This window comes from Hyaena hyaena, unplaced genomic scaffold, assembly GCF_003009895.1.
Source record: "Hyaena hyaena isolate Hyena2069 unplaced genomic scaffold, ASM300989v1 scaffold_142, whole genome shotgun sequence".
Classification (NCBI taxonomy): domain Eukaryota; kingdom Metazoa; phylum Chordata; class Mammalia; order Carnivora; family Hyaenidae; genus Hyaena; species Hyaena hyaena.
The window spans coordinates 245,855-273,451 of record NW_024080774.1 but is presented as its reverse complement, the minus strand read 5'-3'; the positions used below and the strand labels follow the sequence as shown (position 1 = coordinate 273,451).

Sequence of the window (27,597 nt, the reverse complement as noted above, 5' to 3'; positions counted from 1 at the left end):
TATTAAACTAAACATTTCTGGGTGGAAGGCTGCCCCAACGTACAGTGCGACATTATATATAGTTGAGGTGTTTGACCCAAGTTCATGCGAAAAGGGGGTAGTTTAGAGCCAAACAGTATGATATAATGGATTTGAAAGAGTAAATAGCTGCTCTCTATCAATCAGGGCCTCATGTTTCCTATATCACCAAGAAGAGACAATATTCTAGCACACAAGTAGCTTACTGTGATTAAGAAAAGGCAACACTTAGTAAAGACTGGAAGATATCCAATAGTTGGGATTCTTTCATTTTAAACAAGACGTTTTGTAAATTTTTAGATGGATGAAGTGGGAACACAAAGTACATCAGCAGCTCTTTCCTGCACTAAGGAAACAAGGAAAATCTCTCGTTTTGCAGGACGAAATATTAAAAAGTATCCCTAGGAGTGAATTTTAACTTCTCCGGGGCCGACTCTGGATAGCAGGTTGATTAGCTGAATCTCTCCTGCTTTGGAGTCTTTCGAAAAGCACTATTGACAGATGCAGTGCTCATTCGCCTTTGTGCGAATGTAGCGTAAGGGCAGGCAGAGATTTAAATTAATTGCTGTATTTGAGGTTAGATTTTTTTCAGTTAAAAATTATACGTGATATAAATCATCTTATGAAAGATTGGAATAGGACCTAACCACTGCATCAACTTAGTTGACTTTGCAAATCAAAGCCATCGTTTAATTTGAAAATGTTGTGTGGATCCGCGTGAGGCCTGGTGTGTGGACAAATTGTGTGTTGGCTACACTAACTTGCGAATGTGCTGCTGTGAATCCAGGAAGAGCACCCTTCTGCAGTCATTCAGCAGACACTCACATGTGGACGTTTAAATGCCCGGTTCCACAGGCCGCCTCTTCATTTCCCTCCTCCCCGTAGGAAGCCGCTGTCCGTCCCCATGGGCTGTGTGTCGCTGGTTTCCACATGTGTCCCAGATGGGCAGAGGTTCCTCGGGCGCAGATGACGACGGGTAGGGAGTTCTGGGGGGTGCCTGCCTGTAAGTGTAGACCAGGTAGCTCAGCATGCCGGCACATTCCTTCCATTCTTAGACATCTTCTAGGTCCCTTCAGTATCTTTCTGGAGAAGGCTTGTAATGATGCGGATGCCGATGTCTGAGGTGGGGTCCTAAAGGGTGACAGGGCATACGTGTCAGTCACCGGTGCTCAACAGGCAGCCAGGTACTGGTGGTGAAAGCATCAGAACCAGGGTCTTCCCTCCTGCACCCACAGCTCCCCTGCTGGGAATCAGCCTCCCTCCTCTTCCCCACTCCTTGCTTTCTTCCCTAAATCCATAAACTCACAAGAGGAGTAGAACCTCGTTTCCTGCATCCTACAGTTATTTACCCAAGCACACCAAAGGCCTTCCTTCTCTTTTCTTTTTAAAGTTTATTTTGAGAGAGAGCGAACGCGAAGAGGAGGAGCAGAGAGAATCCCAAGCTGGCTCTGCACTGTCAGCACGGAGCCCCGTGTGCGGCTCGAACTTCCGAACCGTGAGATCATGAGCTGAACTGAAACCAAGAGCCAGACGCTCAACCCACTGAGCCATCCAGGTGCCCCTCCGGGTCATTCTATTTCCTGGGAAGGTAAAAGCGTAACCAGTACTTGTATGAGACCCATTTTCAAAGGAGTATCAGGAAAGCATTCACCCAACCCTTAAGAAGGGAAGAGCCTGCCAAGCTCTCCCGGGCTGGGTGGTGTTTGCTACAGTTCTAGGCACGGACAGTAATCAGGGCAAAATTACTAGTGCAACTGTAAATGTAAATCCAGGGCTCCTGCCCCATTTTCTCAGCACCAGACAGATCTGTAGGCACTCCTTTGTAAGTTTAAGCTGGAAAAAGATGAAGTACATAACTTAAAAATCAGCAAGAGCCTCAATGTTTTGAAACCGTGGGTGACAATTCTTTTTAAAAAACTTGACTTTGCAGTAAATCCAGTAGATTGGTCTGGGTCATACTATGAAGAACATTTATGTAATATATTACAGTAAAATACTGTAATAAGAAAATAATCCTTAGCAAAGTATTTCCTGTATCGTCATATTTGAAAATCTCAATTTTTTAAAACAATTTCAGACTGCTATGAGGTTATAGATTTTCCCCCTCGTATATTTATGGTGTAAAAGGGAAGTAATAAGCTGGATATGTGTAGAAAACAAAAGGAAGGAAAGGGATGCAAGCAGGGAGGGAACAGTTTGTCACCAAGCACACGATGATGCTAATGGTGTCTACAATCAATCAAGTCCAGCAATACATATGCACGGGGAGGAAGGATTTCAGATCAAGAGACCCCCCTGGCATCACAGGAGCCTGAGACAACCCAGTCATTCATCGGAGGGTCCCCACGCCTGCTGACTTTCCGTGTCCCACACTCACTGTGCACCGAGGGCAGCATGAGGTCGGGCGTCCGGAAGGTTTTGATGGTGGCCGGCCCTTCCCCTCCCGCGGTCAGCACCTGTACTTCCAGTCGGTACAGCGTAGATGGCCTCAGATTGGGCACTGTTAGCACGTAGTGATCCTGTGGGGGCCACAAAGGGGTACACTCAGTGTGGACACGTTCTCCCACGGGCATGCCCCAGTCAGAGAATGGGTGTGAGCAGTCAGATAAGAGGTGTGAGCGCAGAGAGCAGGTGGGAGCCCACAGCAGCCTCACAGACTGCGGCAGCTCCCCCTGGCCAGAGCCTGCGGCGCCGTCCTCTCTCAGCACCTCTCTCTACCCTAGCAGCCTGGCACACTTAGCAGGGTTCAAGTGTGCCGCGGTGCCAGTTCTCAGGGCTCACCCTTGAGATTTCACTTTTTATTCCTTAACATAAGACTTTCCCATGGTTGATAGTTTTCATCTGGACAACTTGTGATGTGAATTCTTGATCATCCAAATTTCAGTGAAGGAGCCAACTGTTTTCCTTAAAACACAGTATCTGTCATTGCCCATAACCGAAAATGTTTATTTTTATGCCAACACATTCTTTTCAAAATTCAATAAAACCTAATACATTCATAGAGTAACTACTTTCTAATTCCAAGGAATTTTTCCTTCCGGACTTAAGTTTTTTCTCTCCTTTCTCTCTTTTTGGAGCAGGAGTTGGCTATCCTGAGGGCATTTTCAGAGAGGGTAAAAGCCCACACATGGGTGTTTTTTTTTTTTTTTTCTTCAAGCCAAGGAATTAAGTGGCCTGGAAGACAGGCCAATTCATTATAGTCTCAGGCCAAATTTGAAGGGCGGAAAAGAGAGAGAAACAACAAGCTTCTTTGAGCTATTTTCCCCCAATTTAACACTTCAAACAAGGCACGTCCACTTGGACCAGAGCGACATGGGGTTAGCAGAGAAACTGTTAAATCACCAGCGCACAAGCCCGGCTTGAGGCTGCTGAAGTAACTGCAGACTGAAGTTAGTTAGTTACAGTAGACTGTTTACCCTGCTCACAGCGGCACCTGTGATGTGTCGTTAATACTTTCAAACTAATGCGTCCAGAAGATGATGCGGGAAGACGCCTCAGTACATTGCCTGCATCATGGCGCAAGCACCCCCTCCCCTCCACCGGCCACACGCACAGAGAAACCGAGTCGGCACCTACGGAAGGCAGGATCTGTGACTGTGAAATGATGCTGTTGGGCAGGCTGTTCTGTCTGCTCTCCGTCGTGACCTCGGCCCAGGTCACCTGAAAGCCAGTCATGGGATGATAGAGGTTGGCCTTGGCCATCTTCCAAGAAAAGTGGCCTGTGATGTTAGCATCTTGGACCACAAACGAGGCAGAGAGGTTCTCAGGCTTGGTGAGCACCTTGGCAGGCACGTGCGCTGTAGCGAGAGGACATAAGAGCGAGTGAGGCTGCGGGACACGGACTGGGCGTGGCAGCTGTTTGCACGCATCGTGGGCACTTGGGGCAGCCGCTTCCCGGAGGAGGCATGCGCAGTCTGACCTCGGTCTTCACACATGGCTTTGGACCATCACCTCATGACCTGTGGGGACAGTCAGCGAGCCAGAGGCCATCTGGGTGCAGCAACTCTGCTGGGTGCTTTGGGGATTCTTTCTTTTTAGGACCCAGCTGTGGGTATGGGAGAAGGAGAGGGAGTTCTGCCTCCTGAAGATTGGGCTACTACTTCGAGAGCAGAGGTGAACGCCGTGACCGGGGTGGGTAGCGAGGCTATGAGAAGGAATCCCGAGTCAGGGTTGCTCAGTGGGCTGTGTTTCCGGAGCCCCGGGGTATTCATTCCACCACAGGACAGGGAGACAGGCCCTGGCAAGGAGCGGGGACAGGAGAAGATGTGGGGCTGGGGTGTCATGGAAAGTACATAAAAGCAGGTCCCATGGCATAGTAGGCGGATAAACATGAAATAATTTCCGTAGAACACGCCAAAGCACAAGCAACACAGAAAACTTTGGCATCGGTTCTAAAGGGACAATACATGTAGGCAGAAGAGGACACCCCTCCCGTGCCATGAGAATGACAGAATGAAGCCCACAACCGTATGTTACCTCCCAACCTGGGCCGTCAACCGATCTTAGCTCCCAGCCTGGGCCACCAACCAGATCTTACCTCCCATCTGGGGCCTCCCAACCCGATCTTACCTCCCAACTGGGGCCTCCCAACCCGATCTTACCTCCCAACTGGGGCCTCCCAACCCAGACCGTCAACCAGATCTTATCTCCCAGCCTGAGCCATCAGCTGTATCTTACCTCCCAACCAGGGCCATCAACCGGATCTTAGCTCCCAGCCCAGGCCATCAACCGTACCTTACCTCCCAGCCTGGGCCATCAACCAGATCTTACCACCCAGCCTGGACTGTGAACCGTATTTTACCTCCCAGCCTGGGCCATCAGACTACAATTTAGAAAGAGGGGTACGTTTGGTTTCTCAGATCTCGTGAAATACGGTCTGGAAAAGTCTTCAGAGTGTGGCCAGCCCTACAGACACACACTGGCGGGTTCAGGTTGAAACACACCTGCTTCACCAGGACAGCTCACGTGCCGGTGGCTTTTCCCTTTCAGGGCAGAGCACGGAGGAGTCGTAAAGAAAACAGTTTCTGCCTTCAAGCGGCCCTTGGGCCGTATCGGTTGCACAGTCACCTTATATTTACAGGAAAATGATAGATCCTGAAGAATTATATAATTTTCCTAGAGCGAGAGAGAGAGATGGAATATGTTAGCAATATGTCTCATTAGGGATAAAGAAGAGGCAGGAAATGAATTTTGTTCCAAGAAGGATAGTTTCCTATATATGGACAGCATGAGACGTGGCTTTTATAAACCTATGAAGGAGACACCGTCCGTGTGTTGAGTGATCGGGACTGTGGGCCGCCCCACGGCGTGGGAGGCACCCTGGAACTGAACAGCACCACGGCGCTGCAGGACCGGAGCGGCTTGGTGCGACCCATTGCCATGCAGGTGGGAGCACAAGCCTGTAAAGACGACTCTCACTTTTGAATGACGTCCGGTGTGCACCAGCGCCTGATGCACACGTGTAGGATGCACACAGGCGGGCTCCCTGCTGGATGGCATCCAGCCTGAGGTGGGACACTCGGGATGGGAAGTACAACACACAGTGGGGCTCAGCGCGTGGCCTCTGTCACGGTCAGAATGGAGGCCACTGCGGTGGGCGGAGCCAGAGACCAGCGCGGAGAGGGGAGCGACCTGGCCCTGTGCCCAGAGGGGGCGGGCAGGCCAGGCCAGGGCACCATGCTGGCCACAGGCTGAGCGGGACCCATGCGAGCCTGGGCATCCCCTTGGCTGCCTGACTGAAATGCCACCCCATGGGGACAAGGCTACCCTGTGTACGGGACTCTGCTGGAAGCCCACGCCGCCCGCTGAGGACGGCCCCCCGCAGCTCTGTGAAGAGTGCCGCTGCCTGGCGTGGAAGGCAGGCCCCTACGGCCACAGGCAAAGTACCGGTGCTCCCACAGCGCTTGAAAACCAGTGGGTCTAAGAGGCATTTACAGACGGAAACAGACAAGGTGGGCGCCTTTAGCAGAGTGCTTTCTGGAGATTTCATTCTATGTGTCTACCAGACACACCATCCACGCTCAGCAAATGCTCGTTATCACCTCCAGAGTCCCTAGAGAGGCGAAGCCTAGGATTGGCCGTCCCCCCAAATAAGCCACACTTCCCACGATTCCAAGGCATCGTGAGTAAAACTACTAAAAGCCTTGGCCCTGCCAACAAAGTATCCAATAGGCCCCACTTCTGGTCACTTCTTTCTCTGCTTTTCAAAAAGGTTTCCCTTTTTAAAAATGTTTCCTCTTTTTTTCTTTCTTTCTTCCTTTTCCAGTGAGGGCCACAATCTTTGGGAACCACTTAGGAAAACATAAAAGGAACAGCGTTGGTGAGCATGAGTCAGGACAAGTCAAATCCAGTGAAAAACCGTGTTTCCGCAGACCCACCGACGTGCCTTAAAGTGATGTGATCAAGATAGGATTCTAAAAATACCCGACTTGGTGCTTTAGAAAATCGCCACAAGAAAAATGTTCTGCTTAAATATCATCTGTCAACATTAGAGACGTGTGGGGCCCTGCCCTTGGGTACTTTAAACCATCCCGCGAGATTGCAGACAGTGCAGGGTCGCACAGAAATTCGCAGACGGAATGCCACCTGTAGTTCACGTGGCCAAGTCAAGATTCAGAAGATGATTCAAAACTTCTGTCCAGTTAACACCAGACGCACCAGGGTTGCAGAAGCGTCTCCCCTGTGACCTGGGAGTCCCTCACACACCGTGTCTCTTGTCTCTGCCTTTCAGGCCGCACCGTGTGCGACACGGACCGTGCCCTCAGGGGAACACTAAACGGCTGAACGGAAGGACCGTTCTGTTTTTCACTTCAGCCTCATTATCACCCAACGGCTACCCTGTGAGAATGAGCGATGTCCGCCGTCCACCCCGCACAGCTTTCTGCCCGCTGTTTACGCACACCAAGGAACCCGAATGCGGCTGTGAATCGGGCCGTGTGGCCCTCTCTCACCTGGGTGAGGCCAGAAGACGTCTCCGCTCGGGTGCTAGCGTTGTGGGCGCAGGCCTCCGGAAGCCACTGCACGTGGTATCGGTCGACGCCAGGATCTGTAATTTCAGAACGCACAAAGAGAGGACGGCCTGGAGCCACGTTCCACGTGGCCTGTGGCTCTTAGATCGTGAGGGAACAGGAAGGAGGGAAATGAGGCTCTGTACGTGGCGCCAAGATGCACACGCGGAGCAAAGGAGGCAGGCAGGTCTGCCAAACCCATGTCAGGAGGAGAGTCTGGGAGAAAACCTGGTGAGATGTGAGCAGCAGCCGGAAAGCACGGGGAAGGCACAGCCACATGACCGTGAGGGGGTCTTGGGAGTAACCTCGTACGGTGTCTGTGCTGAGTGGAACTCCCACAGGAAGGGGCGACACTCAGCCGCAGGAGTCTTCGTTCCTGGGCGAGGGAATCAGCATCCCAAGTGTGAGTCCTACAGCTCTCTGATAGAGAGGCCAGGGGACCTCAGCAGAGACCCGAGTGGACACCTTTCCCTTCCACCGCGCACAGGTGCATCCCTACACGTCCCTGTGTCTGATCCCTGCGAGACTGTGACTTGCTGTCTAAGGCAGTTGAGAATCCTGGCCCTGTAGACATGTCCGCCCCCGGGGGCACAGTGTGGCCTCCTCACCTGGCTTCACTTTGGGCAGTCGCTCAGATAAAAGACAGACTGATGACCAGCCCCTTGCTGAGTGTGGGAACAGGAAGTCTAGCCAGTGTCAGGTTTATTCACCAACCCGCATGCCCAGGGGTGTGGAAAGGCAGCACTCTGCTACCGATTAACATCGCGTCCCTGCCGTTCACGCCAAGTGTTTGATGGAAGTTTTCAGAGGGGAAAATGCTTTGATGGGACTGGGTGGTTCTAGTGGGAACTTGCTCAGAGCACTTTGGATCGAGAAAAGAAGAGCTTTAAATCAGAGGGGACGAGCGGACATCAAGCAGGCACCTTCGGTGTCGGGAAACACTTACCAGAGACTTTAAGAGTTACACAACAGGCATCAGGGCTTTTTTTCAGGGGGAGAATTGTACATTATACACAAGTGTGAACCAATGAATGAATTCAGAGGCTTTCATTCAAGTGGTGCCATTCCAGATATAGGAACTGCTGCTGTGGTGGACTTAAAAGCCAACAGAGCTACATAAACAATAAACAAAGCACATAAATATACGTCAGGTTAGAAGGTAAGTTGGCTACAGATAAATACAGAAGACAAGGGCAGGTGTGTTGCCAAAGGTTACAATTGTAGATCCATTCACTGGCGTATCTCTGCGAGACAGAACTTTCCAGTGAACGTGGGAAGGAGGCCTGGCGGTTAGTGTGGGCACAGCTAGGCTGTGATGATGGAAATATTCCGTGTGTGGTGGCCCCAGGCTCTCGTGCCTGTAAAGCAACTGAAATGTTGCTAGTGTGACTGAGGAATCAAGGTCTTAATTTTAATTCATTTTAATCAATTTATATGCAACTAGCAACTGGTGGCTCGTGGCTACCCTACTGGATGGTGAATTCTGGCCACAGGGAGGCCGTTAAGAAAGTTGTGAGATGGTGGGGTGCCTGGGGGGCTCAGTCGGTTTAGCGCCCGACTTCGGCTCCGGTCATGTTCTCACAGTTTGTGGGTTCAGCCCCCACGTCGGGCTCTGTGCTGACAGCCAGCTCAGAGCTTGGAGCCTGTTTCAGATTCTGTGTCTCCCTCTCTCTCTGACCCTCCCTTGCTCATGTTGTCTCCCTCTCTCAGAAATAAATGAAAACTTTAAAAAAAATTTTTTTAAAAAGTTGTGAGATGGGAACAGAGTCTTGATCACTCTGGGCCTGACACTCTCTGCTGCGGGGATTGATTGTGGTCTGCGGAAATACACTGGTACGGCATACGGTTAATACCGAGTACTCCAGGGAGAATCGTATGCGTTGTTTACAACATGGTTACATTTTCTTAAGAGGAAGCACTAAGAATGACACAGTGGGGGTACCTGGGTAGCTCAGTTAAGCATCCATCTTTGGCTCAGGTCTGAACTCGCGGTGAGTTCGAGGCCTGTGCTGTCAGCTCAGAGCCCACTTCAGATCCTCTGTCACCCTCTCTCTGCCCCTCCCCCATTCACATGCATTCTCTTTCAAAAAACTGAAAAATGCCATTGGCCACCGCCTTTTGACTCCATCCCCCCATCAGCTGTAGATGAGCTGAGCTTTGAGTTCATGGTCCCCTTTCTGAATAATTTCATTAGGTCCCATGGCTCTAAGTACCATTTTCCTGGACATCCAGGGCAGACACACAGGAGGCAGGACCCCAAGCTCCTATCATCACACAGATACAGCAAGGTAACACCCACGTCAGTATAAATAACCCAGAAAATGATCTGCAGCCTGCAGAGCAGCCTCGTCACAGCTACGTGCAGAGAAAAGGCCACTTTGAAGAGGGTAGAAAGGGTAGAAACGTGGTTGGGGACTAACCAGACCCCCAGAACTGTCCTGGGAGAGAAAACTCCATGGGTGTGGACCCTCACACAAGGCACCCAAGGCACAGGGGACTCACACAGGGAAGATGAGACCCCACAACATGTGGCTTTGAAAACTAGAGGGGCATAGGGGTGCCTGGGTGGCTTAGTTCGTTAAGCGTCCGACTTTCACTTAGGTCATGATCTCGCGGTTCGTGGGTTCGAGCCCCGCGTTGGGCTCTGTGCTGACTGCCAGCTCAGAGCCTGGAGCCTGTTTCAGTCTGTGAGTCCCTCTCTCTCTGACCCTCCCCTGCTCACGCTGTCTCTCTCTCTGTCTCCTAGAAATAAACAAACATTAAAAAAAAAAAAAAAAACTAGAGGGGCATAATTTCTTGAGTTATTACAACCAGTGGAGCTTAACACCTGGAAAGTTAAACTCAGCAGGTGTGACTGTAAAGAGCTGCTGGGTGAGAGGAGATGGACCCCTTACCCTTAAAGAGACAGTATAACAAACAGTCGTGCTGAGATACAGCACAGAAGCAGCAGTATGGAAAACACCTGGCATACACAGCGGGGAGCTCTCTTCACTAATCTTAGTTTGTAGTCCAGGGACAGGGATCTTTGGGAAGTTTCTCAAGAACAAAGGAGTGGCAGGCACCCCCTCTCCCCACCACCCTCGCCTCGATACAGGGACCTGTGGAACCAGGACACACGAATACTCCCCACCTGCTTGCTAACAGTGCTCCTCTGCACACACACCCCCGAAGCCACATCTGGGCTGCAGGCGGCCCTCACACGCCTTGCTAACTCCGCACACCCTGCCCCCGTGTCCTCCTGTGGGACCCACCCCCTCTGATACACTTTGGGCCAGAGCCCGTTCCTGCAAACAGTCCCATTAGGGGCCAACATCACCCCAAAGCGACACCTGCCCCAGGGTGAGGGCAAGGTAACCGACATGCCAGGCCAATCACAACTGCAGCCCCCGCAGTGGGCAGGGAGCAGGCATCCGGTCTGCCTGCAGGCCCCACTCACCAACATATGCTTCTCAGATGACACCATAGGAAGGATGCCCTGTAAACGCCTGGTGTCACCCTAATCAAGCCTGAGGTGACTCCAGACTGGCCCTAACACAGGAGGCAAACCCTGCCCACAAAAGGCAGAGAGCCATTGATGACAAGTGGACTGAAGGCAAACACAACTCAGCTACAAGAGAGCAATGCACACAACACACAGAGCAGACTCCCCTCAGGCGCCGGATGCTGGTGACCAGGAGACACTGAACTGCACGGCACTACAGAAGTCTTCTTCATAAGGACACTGCTTTCAAGAGCAGGAGATGTTGCTGACTCTCCTGACACAGAGAAACAGACACGGAGAGTCAGACAAAATGAGGAGGCAGAGGAATATGTCCCAAATGAAAGAACAGGACAAAGTCACGGCAAAAAGGCTAAACAAAATGGAGACGAATAATGTGCCCGAGAGAGTATTAAAAGTAATGGTCATAAAGATACTCACTGCGCTTGAGACTGGAGGATCTCAGTGGGACCAACAAAGAGATAGAAAACATAAAGAAGAACCCATTAGAGACGAAAAACTCAGTAACAGAAACTAGGAATAAACAAGAGAGAATAGGAGACTAGAGAAGAATAGATGCAGTGTGTACTGGAGGACACAGTAATGGAAAGCAATCAAGCTGAACAGGAGAGAGAAAACTATTAACAAAAAATGACACTCAACTGAGGGAGCTCAGTGACTACATGAGATGTAGTAACATTCACATTACAGGGCTACCAGAAGTAGGAGAGAGGGAAAAGGGGACAGAAAATGTAGATGAGGGAAGAATAGCTGAAAACCAAATCTGGGGAAGAAAACAGAAATCCACATCCAGGGAGCACAGAGAGCCCCCAAAATATCAACCCAGTGAGGTCCACAGAAGATAAATAGTCATTAAATTAGCAGCAAGTAGTGCTTAAGAGAGAATTTTAAGAGCAGCAAGAGAAAAGAGTTACATACAAGGGAAACCCCAGAAGGCTATCTGCTGATTTTCAGAAGAAGCTGCAGCACAGAAGGAAGTGGCATGATATATTCAAAGTGCTGAAAGAAAAAAGGCTTGAGGTCAAGAATCACCAGCCAGGTTATCATTCAGAATAAAAGGAGAGAGAGAGTTTCCCAGACATAGAAAAGTTAAAGGAATTCATCACCACTAAACCGGCCTTTTGAGAAATGTCAAAGGGGCCACTTTGAGTGGAAAGGAAAGACCATAAGCAGGAATAAAAGTAGTAAGCACACAAGCAGTAAAATTAAGTTTTTCTATAAAGGGATTCACAAAATAAAAGGATGTAAAGTATGACACCACATACCTAACATGGGGAGTGGAGAGGAACAAAGAATGGGTTCAAACTTAAATGACCATTGGAGCACCTGGGTCGCTCAGTCGGTTGAGCATCCAACTCTTGATTTCGGCTCAGGTCATGATCCCAGGGTCATGGGATCAAGTCCCCTGTTGGCCTCTGCACTGAGCATGCAGCCTGCTTAAGATGCTCTCTCTCCCTCTGTCCCTCCTCCACTTGCTCACACACCCTTTCACAAAAATAAATAGTAGATAGATAGATGATAGACAGAAAGACTGACCAACCGGTAGGTAGGTAGGTAGGTAGAGAGAGAGAGAAAGATTGAGAAATAGATAATCTTGTCTTGAACTTCCATCTTGCCAAGTATGAAAACACTGCAAGCTCGTATTTAGGATGTAACTTTAGGACCAAGTGTATAACTGTAATATTAAAAACAGTGTCATTAAAACAAATGTTTCCTAAGGGGATACCTGTGAAAATTCTGTGTAAATGCCTCGCAGCTCTGGTTCATGAGCTCAAGTTCTTCCTTCCACCCTTGAGAAGTATTTTTAAATACTGAACTTTCTTGTCAGCATGCTTCAACTACGCTTCAAAAAGTACATAAAAAAGTAAAATATATCTAATGGTGTCTGGCAAAAATTAAAGGCTGCCCAATTTTTAATTCAGTGTGAATGTCGAAATTCCAAATGTCTAATGATCAAGAATGCTGGGGTGACTGAAATCAGAGCTGTGTCAAAGAGGCCATCTCGGAGCACCATGGAATAGCTGCGGCGAGGGGAATTCTCAACACCGACTGCAAGGGGGGGGCGTCAGAAAATGCCCATTGCGTGGGCAGGAATGTGTTCTCTGCAGCAGCTCTAACACCAGCCATAGCACCTGGCAGGTAGTACGTGCTCAGTAAATGCTGGTTGAATGACATCCTTTCATGCAATAATGCCTCATTCTCTTTATATTTGTAAAAATGCTTCAGTGAGACAGACTTCCTGATTCTTACAGTTCTGTAAAAGAATTTTGAACACCTGCTAAGCGGAAGACATTTCTAGTCAAAGAAGAAGTATGTTTTCTGTCTCTTTCTGAGCTAATTTTTCATATTTTGAGTGCAAACACTAAGTCTAAACCAAAAAGCCTAAAATCATCAATTATAGATTCTATGATCACACAGTAAAACTGAACAAATGACTGTAGACTAAAAGAAGTAATTAATACAATTACCTAGTGGACTGTTCCTTTTAAAATAATGTTTGTTCTATAAATTCACTGTTGACGCTATTTGTTTCCTTCCAGAGCATTCACTGTTAAAACCCAACTATCGTGCACACTAAGGCAGGCTAGTATTTGATGTTTGAGTCACTTCCCTACAAAATTATACGCTGTGTCAGCATAAGTAATACAAAAAACTTGAAGCTATCTCTTTGGGAATATTCAATGTAGGCGAACAGATTGGTGCTTTTGAGTTCCTAACTTCAATTGTAAAAGCAATGGGCTGGCCACCATTGCTTTTAGGAAATGTGACAGATACCTAGAAACCAATTTCTACTTACAATTCTGTCTTCATTAGTGAGCGAGATTCTCTTCTCCTCTGATTTGTCACAAACATTCAGTTTCTTTAAGGTTTTCAACTCAGTGTATCCACTGGTGGAAATTAGTTATGATTCAAAAATATTCAGGTACTTATGCATTGGGCTTTCAAACCATTTGAGATGGGTCTGTCGAGTTGTATTCAGTGCATACGATCATAATTTTAGAGTGAAAAAGTCCAGAAAGCCAGTCAAAGTGTCCTTTTCATGATAGGAAGAGAGCTCATGTTCACCTTCGAAACAGAATTTGTACAATAGTAGCACTATGTTTTCATTTAAAAGGCGCCTCCTTTCCTACATTTGTGATAATTATGAATATACACATGCTTTCTAAGTGTCTGGGGGCACTTTGGTTTGGAATTCTGTAGGTCCCATGGCGCCTAACAGGCTTCTAGAAGGAGACCAAATGTGGAATAAGTTTGGAACACATGCTGTCCACCTCAGAGAGGGCTGGACTCGCCGGAACTTTCCACAGTCTCCTTCTACAGAGGGCTCTGGCACCGTGGAGCTTCTCTGTGTTTTACATGTTAATTTGCCTTTCAAATTTAAAATCAAAAAGGAAATGGGATGGACATAATTTAAGGAAAAGCTTTTTGGAGGAAGACAAAACTCTCTTAGAGCCTGACTTGTTCTTAGTTCCTACGTGGCCATGTGATCTGGTGAAATCAACCTACATCTGACAGCAAAGTAACCGCACTGCACAGTGGCTCCAGTTCAATCCACATTTCTACCACAAAGCTACCTCCAGAGCTCCAGGATTATACACGGAAAGGAACGTGTACAAACGGTGCATGTACACACACACGCACACGCACACACACACGTGCGCGCACTTCAAGACAGAAGTGACTCCTTGGTGGTTGTACTGAACATCCTTGTCAAGGCAAGAGAACTAGCAAAATGGCAAAGGTCTGGAAAGGAAAATATAAAATTCTATTTGCATGCAACATGATTGCCTTTATAGAAGAATGGAAAAGAATCATCAGATGAAATGTAAAGAGCAAAGTAATAGAACTTTGGATTCGATAAAGTTGGATTCGCCATCAAGACATACAGAGAATGGGGTGCCTGGGGGGCTCAGTCAGTTGAGCGTCCAACTTCGGAATGATCTCACGATTCGTGGGTTCGAGCCCCGCGTCGGGCTCTGTGCTGACAGCTCAGAGCCTGGAGCCTGCTTCAGATTCTGTGTCTCCCTCTCTCTCTGACCCTCCCCTGCTCACGTTCTCTCTCTCTCACACACAAATAAATAAAAACATTTAAAAATTTTTAAAAACACAGAGATGATGTATTTTTTTTTTTTTAAGTTTACTGATTTTGAGAGAGCGTGCAAGCTGGGGAGGGGCAGAGAGACAGAGAGCAAGAGAAACTCAAGCAGGCTCCACACTGTCAGCATAGAGCCCAACATGGAGTTCAAACTCACAAACCATGAGATCATGACCTGAGCCAAAACCAAGAGTCAGACACTTAACTGACTGAGCCACCCAGGTGTCTTGAAGATGCATTTTTATAGATGGCAGCAAGTTAGAGAATAAAATGGAAAGAAATGTATGCACGTCTATAATAGGATCCAAATAAACACAAACAAATTAGGATAGTCATCTTAAGAACTATTACAGCTTCTACATTATATATGAAAAATCCTTGTTGAAGAGGACATTTTAAAACCTGAATAAATACAGTGATGTGTCAAGCATGCAGATCTTTAAGCTGTGAATTCTCTGGTCATTACCACATAGACGGATTATGATTTCAATAGAGACTGCAAAAAGTTTTTGTAGAAATTGAGAAACTAATGCAGATTTTTATACAAAAATACAAAGGGCCAAGAATAGTCAAGACAGTTTGAAAAAAAGTAAAAATAAATTGAGGGACTATTATTAAAAATATTTACAGCAGCTAAAACAATGTGGTAATGCCAGAAAGTTGGGAAAATATGCCAAATGACTGTACAGAAAGTTAAAAAAATTAACTTTCCCACAATATTTGATTTAGAGCCAAGGTAGCAGCTCAGAGCTTTGGGGAAAAGTCTTTTTTTTTTTTTTTTTTTTTTAAATTATTTTTGAGAGGGCGCACAAGCAGGGGAGGGACAGAGAGCTAAGGGGATGGAGGATCCAAAACAGGCTCGGCCCTGACAGCACAGATCTCTACGTGGGCCTTGAACCCACTTGTGAGATCACGACCTGAACCAAAGTCAGACACTTAACCAACTGAGCCTCCCAGGCACCATGGATGTCAGCAGTTTTGAAGAAACTTCTGGAACAAGAACTCCAGCACAGTCTCGTATATGATGCATGAGTGAATATCAGAGTCACACTGCACTTCCAGAAGAACTGGAAAAATTCTAAACACTGACTTCTTGAAACAACCTCCCTCATGTTTTCAAAGTGCATCGGAGTGAGAGAGAAAAAAGTGCACAAAGCGTTCCGAAAGTACGATTTCAGTACCACAAGATCAATACGCTACAAATAAAACAAGGTGAATTGGTCCTAAAGAGAAGCGCTCGGGCAGAGACTCAGAACGAAGAGAATGTTCTCTGAGGGAAACCATCCCTGCAGAATGAATCCACAATGGCAATTCCGAAGGCACTCGCGTGGTCTGCCGTCGTGGCGCGTCGTGGTACTGCGGTGCGCCCGTACCCAGCCGCGATCCCAAACTGTCACCACACGTGTGACGATGTGGACGCTCAGATATGACATGAAAATGTCTATGCTTTACAGAGAATAGCATAAATGTGAGTACATATACATGAATCAAACGACGGAAGGGCAGCTGCCTAAATCCTGTCTCTCTGAAATACTACTGAGATAACTTTTTTCTCCATTTCCAAATTATTTGGGTGGCCTTTTTTTTTTTTTTTTAACAAAAACCTAATTTAGAACAAAAATCTAATTTAGAACAAAAATTTACAGTGCCAAATAAGGAGTATTTGGGAGACCAGAGCGGCCTTCTGGGGGCACAGTGAAGACAGGCTAACCTCTCCAGAATGATGAAATGCAAGCAGCTGACTGATTTCCTAATGTGATACAGATTCCCGGGAAAGATGGGGCGGCCCATCTGGACCTCACGACAGCAAGGCATTAAAAAACAAACAAACAAAAAAGCCTAAAGTGCTGTGTTGAGGTGCCGCGGTCCCTGATATCAACACCGTGTGTCAATCGGACTTTCTCACCAGCACCCTGACACCACTGAGCCACTTGATGCAGATGACGGGTCACCCAAGAGCACGGGCTTACCTTCCGTCTTTTTCCAGTAGACCTTCACCTGCAGCTGGTGGTCTTGATAGAAGGGAGCTCCGATTTCCAGCAGGCGGGCGGGCCCTCGTCTTTGGAAAGACGGCTGGATGTGCACCATGCTCTTCCTGATTTTCCCAAGTTGCTCCTCTGCAAAAACGTACCACGTTGTGACTTCCTTGTTAAACGTAATCGCTGGTCAGTATACACTCACCCGGTGAGAAAGCTGCTCCGGTGTAAAGAAGAGGTATAGACAGTGTTTCTCATTATAGGTGTTGTTTGTAGTTGTAAAGAAAGGAAGTAAAAGGACACTGAAACACCAAGTATCGCGAAAACAATACAGATAGCTTTTCACAAAAGTACGAAGATTATACATCCAACGCCTGGGCCGAGGCCCGAAATGGAAAACTTAATCAACTTTGTATGGGAAATACGGAGTCAGCAAATGCAATGCAGTGATACGTTAGATTGGGGAATGGAATTTAAGGGCTCTTTCCTCCCTCCTTCCCTTCCCCTTCCCCTTCCCTTCCCCTTCCCTTCCCTTTTCCTTCCCTTTTCCTTCCTTCCACCAGGAAACATTTCTCTGAAAGAGCTCATTCTAACTTTGATTTCCAACACTCTAAGCTAGGCTCTTTCTTAGCCCGTCACTGTTTTGTGTCACAACCCACCCTGTGCGCTTCTCAGGGATGAATCCCCAAGACGTACAGAAGCAAACCCTCCTCAGTGCACCTATATTTCCCAGCTTCAGATAAATTTTTCTCCTCTTTAATTTGTCCCCCGAGCTGATCCTGAACTCCAGAAGCGGGAGAACCTTACTCTAACCTCCCCGGGATTTCCACTGCCCCTATCAGGGCCACACTCGTAGTAGTTGCTTACTAAGTAGGTACTGGGTGAAATGAAGAAATCTGAATGCGTGGCCTTGGAGCTGTTACTACCGCGTGTGGTTTGTGCAGGGTGTTTTACTCATTTCGGCACAGAAATCCTTTGCCACGGGACTCAAACGTGCTTTTTCTCTGGGGTACATATGCTTTGGTGCACAAAGGGCAGTAGACTTCCCATGTTTGCAGGTGTGTGCCCCGTGGTCTTTGATCGGCTCCATGAGCTTTGTATCCATAGAGCCATCCTGTGAAACAGAACAGGGGTCAGTAACTGTTCACGAGAGGCTGCACAGTAAATACTTTGGGCCTAAAGGGACACAGTCTCTCCCAGCCACTCAGCTCTCAGAGCAATAAAGCAGCCATCGCGATCTGTAACCAAATGAAGGTCTCCTGACATCGGCGCATTCGCTGACCCCACCCCCGTGCCCCGAAACGGGAGTGCACCCCGACACCACCATGCTCCGACACAGCAGTGCCCTCCGACAACGCCGTCCCCTGACACAGCCGGGCCCCCTGACACCGCCTTCACATCAGACGGTTGGGCTCCCCGAGACCGACGTCCCCTGACATGGCTGTGCCCCCTGAAACCGCTGTCCCGTGACACGGCGGTGACCACGATACCGCCATCCCGTGACACGGCTGGGCCCCCCACACCGCGGTCCCCTGACACGGCCAGGCCCCTCGACACCACCGTCCCGTGACAAAGCCGGGCCTCTCGACACTGCCGTGCCGTGACGGGGCACTTCCCCCTGAAAAAACTGTCCCCAGACACGGCCATGTCCCCCCACACCACCGACCCAGACACGGCCGGACCCCCGACACGGCCGGAACCCTCGAAACCGACTCTGTGTGACACGCCGTCGCCGACTTAGCCAGGCCCCTGACACCGCCGTCCCGTGACAGGGCAGTTCCCCCCAAAAATACTGTCCCCAGACACGGCCGTGCCCCCCGACACCACCGACCCAGACACGGCCGGACCCCCAACACGGCCGGAACCCTCGTAACCGTCTCTGTGTGACACGCCGTCCCCGACTCGGCCGGGCCCTTGACACCGCCGTCCCCTGACACAGCTGTGCCCCCCAAAACCGCCGTCTCCTGTCACGGCGATTCCCCCGACACCACTGCCCCTGACACTGCCGGGCCCCCACACTGCCATTCCCTGATAGTGCGGTTCCCCCCCCACACCACTTCCCCAGACACAGCCGGGACCCTCGAAACTGCCGTCCTGTGAAATAGCGGGCCCTATAAATCACCGCCCTATAAGACGGCCGGGGCCCTTGAAACTGCCGTACTGTGACTCAGCCGGAGTCCTTGAAACTGCCATCCCGTGACACTGCCAAGGCCCTTGAAACTGCCGTCCCATGAGACGGCCGGGGCCCTTGAAACTGCCGAACCGTGACACGGCCGGAGTCCTTGAAACTGCCGAACCGTGACTCGGCCGGGGCCCTTGAAACTGCCGAACCGTGACACGGCCGGAGTCCTTGAAACTGCCGAACCGTGACACGGCCGGGGCCCTTGAAACTGCCGAACCGTGACTCGGCCGGAGCCCTTGAAACTGCCGAACCGTGACACGGCCGGGGCCCTTTACACCGCCGTCCTCTGACACGGCCGGGCCCCCCAACACCGCCATCTCCTGACACGGCTGTGCCCCCGACACCGCCGTCCCCTGACACCGCCGTCCCGTGACAGGGCAGTTCCCCCCGAAAACACTGTCCCAACACACAGCCGGGCCCCCGACACCACTGCCCCTGACACTGCCGGGCCCCCACACTGCCATTCCCTGATAGTGCGGTTCCCCCAGATACCACTGTCCCGACACAGCCGGGCCCCTCGAAACTGCCGCCCGTGACATAGCTGGGGCCCTATAAATCGCCGCACCATGAGACGGCCGGGGCCCTTGAAACTGCCGAACCGGGACACGGCCGGGGCCCTTGAAACTGCCGTACCGGGACACGGCCGGGGCCCTTTACATTGCCGTCCTCTGACTCGGCCGGGCCCCCGACACCGCCGTCCCCTGGCACGGCGGTTCCCCCGACACCACTGCCTCTGACACGGCCGGACCCTCGGCACTGCCATTCCCTGACAAGGCGCTTCCCCCAGATACCACTGTCCCGACACAGCCGGGCCCCTCGAAACTGCCATCCCGTGACATAGCTGGGGCCCTATAAATCGCCGCACCATGAGACGGCTGGGGCCCTTGAAACTGCTGTCCCATGACTCTGCCAAGGTCCTTGAAACTGCCATCCCATGAGACCGCTGGGGCCCTTGAAACTGCCGAACCGTGACTCGGCCGGGGCCCTTGAAACTGCTGAACCGTGACACGGCGGTTCCCCCCGACACCGCCGTCCCGTGACCGAGCAGTTCCCCCCGAAAACACTGTCCCGAGACATGGCCGGGCCCCACGACACCGCCGTCCCCAGACACGGCTGTGCCCCCCAAAACCTCCGTCTCCTGACATGGCGATTCCCCCCGACACCACTGCCCCTGACACAGCCGGGCCCCTCGAAACTGCCGGCCCGTGACATAGCCGGGCCCCTACAAATCGCCGCCCTATGAGACGGCCGGGGCCCTGGAAACTGCCGTCCCGTGACATGGCCGGGGCCCTTGAAACCACCATCTCATGAGATGGCCGGGCCCCTCAAAACTGCCGTCCCGTGACACGGCAGCGTGGGGGTCACCGCCTTCCACTGACACGGCCGCGACTCCCTCGAAACGGTCACCAACTGACACGGCCGGGGCCCTTGACACCGCCGACCCCTGACACGGCCGGGGCCCTTGAAACTGCCGTCCCCTGACACGGCGCTGAGTATGACACGGCCATCCCGAGACACGGCTGTGCCCCCCCAATACCGCCGTCCCCTGACGGGGCTGTTCGCCCCGACACCACTATCCCCTGACAAGGCCGGGCCCCCCGACACCACCGTCCCCTGACACACCCAGGCGTCCCGACAGCGCCGTCCCTAGAACCGCAGTGCCTCCCGACACCGCCGTCCCGTGACAGGGCAGTTTCCCCCCGAAAACACTGTCACCAGACACGGACAGGCCCCGACACCGCCATCCCCTGACACGGCTGTGCCCCCCAGAAACCGCCGTCCCCTGACCCGGCGGTTTCCTGTGACACCACTGTCCCCTGACATGGCCTTGCCCCTGACACCGCCGTCCCCTGACACGGCTGTGCCCCACAAAAACCGCTGTCCCCTGGCACGGCCGGGCTTCCTGACACTTCCGTTCCCTGACAAGGCAGTTCACCCTGACACCACTGTCCCCGGACACGGCCAGGCCCCCCAACACCGCCGTCCCCAGACACTTCTGAGACCCCGACACTGCCGTCTCTTGACACGGCCACACCCCTCGAAACCGCCGTTCTGTGACATGGCGGAGCCCCTCGAAACTGCCGTCCGTGACACTTCCGGGACCCTGACACTGCTGTCCTTTGAAACCGCCGCACCTCTCGAAACCGCCGTTCTGTGACACAGCCGGGCCCCTCCAAACCGCCATTCTGTGACACAGTGGTGAGTATGACACGGCCGTCCCGTGACACGACCAGGACTCCCTCGAAACGCCCGTCAACTGACATGGCCGGGGCCCTTGAAACCGCCATCCTGTGACACGGCCCGGCACCTTGACACCGCCGTAACCTGACACGGCCGGGCCCCTCGAAACCGCCAATCTGTGACATGGCAGTGAGCATGACGCCACTGTCCCCTGACATTGCCGGGCCCCTCGAAACCGTCGTACCGTAGCACAGTGGAGAGTATGAACGGCTGTCCCCTGACATGGCCGGGACGCCCTCAAAACGGCCTTCCCCTGAACGGCTGGGCCCCTCGAAACCGCTGTCCCCTGACACGGTCAGGCCCTCGAAACCACCGTCCCGTAACACGGTGGTGAGAATGAACGGCCGTCCCCTGACAGGGGCGGGTCTCCCTCAAAACGGTCTTCCCCTGACACGGCCGGGCTCCTCTAAACCGCCACCCGACACCTCTGTGCGCCCCCCAAACCGCTGTCCCCTGACACGGCGGTGCCCCCGACACCACTGTCCCCTGACACGGCCGGGCCCCCCAGACACCGCCAGCCCCAGACACTGCCGGGGCCTGGCCCTGTCAGGGTATACCATCCGTGTGGCGTGTCCCATCTGACACCCTCCACCTGCACACGGCCTCGGATCACTGCGTGGACACCATCCGTGTGGGGGTGTCCCCTCTGACACTCTCCACCGGCACTCGGCCTCGGGCCCCCCAGGGTAAGGGCTCCGTCCTGCAAGATGGCCCCCAGTGCAGACACCCCTCACGGGTCCTGGCTGGCACCTGTGTTCTGACCACCTGCTACAGGTGGGCGGTTCCAACCACCCCCAAGTTGGATTCAGTTAATTTGCTAGAGTGGCTCCCACGACCCAGAAACATTTTACTCCCTAGACTGCCTATCAGTTTATTATAAAAGCTCTCTCTTAGGATGAGCCTGATGAAGAGCTGCCCAGGGCCAGCTACGTGAGAAGGCGCACGGAGCCTCCACGCCTTCTCCAGGGGTGCTCCCCAACCTAGAAGCTCTCGGAACCCCATCCCTGTGCATGTTTACGGAGTCCCTGGGCCAGGAATGGGGCCAAAGACTGAATACATATTTCTTATTTTTAATCACAGTATCATAGGCCACTTTGAGAGGCCCTGTGTCATCCCCCAGAGAGAGCCCGTGTACCCAACAACAGAGAGAGCTCAGAGCCCAGAGGAGGCTGGCCCAGGACAGAGCACACACAGGGCTCTTGGCCAAAATTCATTTCTTTCCTGGTCACCATGGAGGTAAAGAATCCTGCACACACACACACACACACACACACACTCATCTGTTGACTAGCTAACTAAGGACTGAGGACTTTCACAAGCCCGTTTATGTGTGTGATCCCTGCACTGTTATGGAGTGACTTCAAGAATTTGCCAAGGATCACTAAGATACTATGTTTAAACTCTGCGTGAATTTTATCTTCCTACATTCTATTATATCCTACGCAAACTTTTATTTTTCATTATGTACATGTAAGGCCATTGTTTTCTGTATCTCCAGTGAACTGGCACTGCTCTCTTGAAATGTGTCAAGGACAGAAATGCATCACCGTGTAGCGTTGCTGAGGCCACAGGTAATGGACACACAGGTGCGTGCTGCACTCCTACGAGCCTGGCCCTGACTCCAGGGGGTGACCTGTGCTTCCATTGCTAAATAAGAGTGGAATAAAATCATTCCTACCTACTGTAAAAAGATATGAGGTCTGATTTACACTCTTACTTCATAGTCCCAAAGTTACGAGAACTGAATGACTAGGCTGTTTTTTCAATTGCCACAATTCTGATTAATTTCACAGATCAGGAGATCCCAGATATTTTCTCTCTGCTCTATTGTTATTTTGAGTAGCGGTAAGAATACCCCTCCCACATGAGGCAATTCTAAAATATCAGTAATCTACCAACACTGGAAATACTCTCCCAGCCTCCAAAAGAGCGAGCTGCATTTCCACTTAAGACAGTGTTACATCTTTCTGCCTTCAAAGGGCCCTTTTCTAAAATGTCAGAAACATCCAGCCTTTGCCTGCACAGAACTTTCTGGCATTAAAACACCTAGCAGCCTGCAGACCTGGAAAATATAATTCAAAAAGTAATTTACAGGCCAGCATTTACTACTCTCTTTCGTATAAAACATAATTTCCCTTGCTTATTCTATAAAGTTGCAATTATTCTTTACTTCTCATTGGTTCATGATGAAACACACAGTGTTCTTGTAAAAGTCATGTACTAGCATTTATGAGACTGTATATCACCATCAGTGAATGAAATCCTGACAAATATTCACCCGTATCCTGCATAATCCTTGGTGAAGCCCATCTCTTCCAAGGGATGCCCTGAGTCAAAACAATACTTTGGACGATTCCTTTTTTTTTTTTTTTAATTTTTCCTTTATCACCTTTCTGAATCCTCACGAGAGGAATAATTGTTAGAATAAAGTGGCCTTTGATAGGTTAAATCTTGTATCTATTGATCAGTTAAAACATTATTTAATTTTAAAAGATGATTAGAAAGTAACATTAGTGGGGCTCAGTCACTTAGGCATCTGACTCTTGATTTCGGCTCAGGTCACGATCTCAAGGTTCATGAGATTGAGCCCCTCATCAGGCTCTGTGCTGACAGCATGGAGCCTGCTTGGGATTCTCTCCCTCTCTCTGCCCCTTCCCAACTTGTACATCCTCTCTCTCAAAATAAATAAACTTAAAACAATTAAATTTTAAAAAGTGACATTAGCATTCACAATCAACCTGTCTGATGGAAACTTGACTGAGGTTGTAGGTGAGAGAGGGATTACTGATTGCATTTCACAGGTATTTACGGAGCTGTGCTTACATACCACACATATACATGCAGACACAGCAACGGACAGATACCCGTATTGCATGATGTAGGTAAGATTTTGGTTTGGTGGATGTCTTTCTCCAATTTGGGAAGTGGTGGGTCTCGACCCCACATGGTGGAATCTGCAGTATACAAAAGGAAAGATGTTTCCACCTCACGTTACAGAGGACGGAGGAAGATAAACATGATGTGTTCATACTGACGGGGAACTGTGTGCCTTTCCGAGAACGAGGAATGTGCATTATACGGTGCATTATGGCTTAAAGCAGGAGAGACAGACAGGTTTATAATCACCCTTGAGAGGGTGGGAGAAGAAGCTAGTTAAAGAGGATCTCGCCAAGCCGACGGGCTTGTAGGGGGGCTCCAGGAAGACTGAGAAAGACCTAGATGTGCTGCGGAAACCCAGAGCCCAGCCCGAGCTCTGTGTCCACAGGCCCCTGACCGGGCACTCCCTGTACCCCCATGATAGCAAGCTGAGGTCCAATTCTTCTTGTTCTGGGTTGTGGGAAGAAACACACATCATGGGCGTCTGCAATCCCACAGCAGCTTCTAACGGGGAAGGAATGTTGTTTACCAGAAAAACCAGGGCACAAAGAGGCAAACTTCCTTTACACAACAGATGAAATTCCTCCCAGCAGTAGGAGGAAAAGGTCTTCAGGGAAGCATGTGTCTACAGGACTTAGATATGAGGAGGGGCCAGGAGGGAAGGATGAACTTTTGGGAGAAGATGAATAGGTGACACTGGACACTGTTGAAGGCAGAACTCAGAAGGAGGAGAAAACTCTTACTCGGCTGCCATTTTCTAAAGCTCGTGTGGGCTGCCATCTACAGAATGGATAGTTAACAAAGAGTGGAAACACATACTAATTAGGAGACTTGTTTAATTGTAAAAAAGAGATGGGAATGGCCCGACCATGGCAGAGAATTTGATAGATCCCACAGAGCACTTGATGTTACAGACAAAAAGGACTTTCTAAAGAACTGCATTTCTGGAGAGAAAGAAAGTAGAAGCATGAAGACCGGCCTCTCGATCTCTGGCATGAACAGATGGGCGAAGGATGGACAGTCTGCCGTAGGAGAGCCTGGGAGAGGAACAGGCGTGATGGCTGAGCACCTGCTAGCCATCCCTGTGCAGGTGCTGAACTGGCAGCTGGACACGGGGTGGGGGTGGGGGGTCAGACACACAGATGGTCCTTGAGTCCACGCATTCCCTGAGCTCTCCCAGGAACCGTGCTGCATCCCCACGCCCCTCCCTGCCTTCTCCCCAGCGCTGAGTTCTGTGCACACACAGTGTTCTCTCCAGTCTCGAGGCGCACGTGCGCGCGCGCGCACACACACACACACACACACACACACACACACACACACACACACACCTGTGTGTGGGCAGATGCCCATGCCTTGTGGGCCCGTGGGGCACTCACGACTCTTGAGGGCTCTTATTCCTACCGAAATTTTAGTTTCTTCTGCTTCCATTACTACTGCATGTGCCATCATGTTTACATGTTTACCTTCCAAACTCAATGTTGGGCAGAGTTCAAAATGCAGGTAGTGGTGCAATAATGTGTATGTGTGTACATGCATGCACAGACACACACACGTATACAAATACATGGTGCCTATGTACTATATCGTGTATACTTGGTCTATAAGTATATACTCGATATACTGGACCTATGTTTATAGTATACTACAGCATTACATAGCAATTACCCCCATCATTAGGCACAGTAATGTCACGATTCGTGGCCCTACATTTCAAGTGGAGGAAAGGATGGATGACAGGATTTAAAAAGTCTATACACATATAGAAAAGTTTCCAAGAGAATTTTTAGGCAAAAGTTGTATCATACCCAGAGAGATGCTTAGAAATAGTTCACTGTTTCAAATATATTTAATCTCCAAAGGGACGGTTTCTCAAGCAGGTAGGAAGCTGTTTCTCGAACCTTTTTGAAAGCATCACTTCAAGCAGACCTGCTCATTCTGACCCTATTTTTCCCAGGTGGTAGAAAATAATTATAAGCAATGACTGCATCTAAGTCTGAAGAGTGAGGCTTGCCTTTCCTATATTCAGACAGGTTTCTAGCACGTTCTACCCTTCTGCAGCAGGCCCATGATGAAAGGCAGATACCATGGGGCTCTACTTCCAGGGAATCAACATCACACGGTCCTTTAATCTATCCAGTTCCCAGAAACCTTGCCAGGCGCTTCTCTGAGTGGTTCTAACCAACCCCCTCTTGTAAACAAAGCCAGAAACAAGAAAGGAACTTATTTTTTGGCTCAGATAGGACTGCCATGTAAGAGACTGTCCTCTTGTTTGGCTCCATTTGTGGCAAACATACTAGTTTAGAAAAAATGGGAAACAAGAAAAACCAATATGGGAAAAGTTTACTAAACGGAATATTAAGTAGCATTTCAAGGCGCGCCTGGGTGGCTTAGTCGGTTAAGCGTCCGACTTTCACTTAGGTCATGATCTCACGGTTCGTGGGTTCGAGCCCCGCGTCGGGCTCTGGGTTGACTGACAGCTCATAGCCTGGAGCCTGTTTCAGAGTCTGTATCTCCCTCTCTCTCTGACCCTCCCCTGCTCATGCTGTCTCTTTCTCTCTCCTAGAAATAAAAAAAAAAAAAAAAAAGCATTTCAAGAAGCAACATGACCACTGTGGAATACCAATAACGATGGGTGTGTCACCAGTCCTCAGGTTTAGGAGACATGAGTTTTCTTCGTAAATTTCCACTCTGACAGCAAAATATTGCATATTCAGTAGATACAAATCAAAAGTCAAAGGTAAAACTGAAACATGAGTCAACTGATACTGACCAGTCTCAACCACCCAAATGTTTGCCTGATTTTGGCAACACGCAACAAAGAAAGAAAAAAAAAACCCAAAATTCACATTTTGCTCCATATGATCTACAAGAATGGAAGACATCCTTCTTTCTCTCACTCCCCATGTTGACGCATATAAGTCATCTCAGTGGGCAGAAGACGCTACTTCCGAAATTCAGCAACTGTTTGGCCCGGGTAGTAGGACTCAGCAATACACATCTCTGATACGGGGCACGTGATCAATAAGTATCAACATGATCAAGGGAAAGTTAAACACCAGTTTGTTGGAAAAGAGAAGTGCCCGAAATGTAGGTCCCTCCCAATGGTTCACTGCCACATCTGGAACCTCTGGGAGTTATAAATGCGCGTTTCCAGTGCAGATGTACTGTGGAGCCTGCCAGATGTGGGGAGAGGGTGCGGCCAGGGAAGAGGCACACAGCGAGGCCAGAAACGTACATCTCCACAAGGACAGGGCACTCGCTGTGGCTGGCGGAGTGTGCGGGTGTGAAGTGCAGGGACGGGACAGGACACTTACTGTGGCCGGAGGAACGTGCGGGTGTGAAGTGTGCAGGTGTGAAGTGCAGGGACGGGACAGGACACTTACTGTGGCCGGCGGAGTGCACAGGTGTGAAGTGTGCAGGTATGAAGTGTGCAGGTGTGAAGTGCAGGGAGGGGACAGGACACTGTGGCCGGTGGAACGTGCGGGTGTGAAGTGTGCAGGTGTGAAGTGCAGGGACGGGACAGGACACTTACTGTGACTGGCGGAGTGCACAGGTGTGAAGTGTGCAGGTGTGAAGAGCAGGGACAGGTCAGGACACTTACTGTGGCCGGTGGAGCACGCAGGTGTGAAGTATGCTGGTGTGACGTGTGCAGGTGTGAAGTTCAGGAACGGGACAGGACACTGGTCGATGGAGCACGC

General features: G+C 50.2%; 1 protein-coding gene across 1 annotated transcript in view; it reads right to left on the bottom strand.

Moving 5' to 3' along the window:
* Window positions 1-266: 266 nt before the first annotated feature.
* Window positions 267-27,597, bottom strand: part of ANOS1 (anosmin 1) — a 185,081-nt gene continuing 157,750 nt past the window's right edge. The window contains exons 9-14 of the mRNA XM_039238559.1: window positions 16,591-16,737; window positions 6,969-7,063; window positions 4,962-5,133; window positions 3,595-3,815; window positions 2,396-2,537; window positions 267-1,149 (exon numbers count right to left, since the gene is read on the bottom strand). Coding sequence (XP_039094490.1) covers window positions 1,091-1,149; window positions 2,396-2,537; window positions 3,595-3,815; window positions 4,962-5,133; window positions 6,969-7,063; window positions 16,591-16,737 — 836 coding nt within the window. The 3' untranslated portion in view covers window positions 267-1,090. The remainder of the gene's footprint in view (window positions 1,150-2,395; window positions 2,538-3,594; window positions 3,816-4,961; window positions 5,134-6,968; window positions 7,064-16,590; window positions 16,738-27,597) is intronic.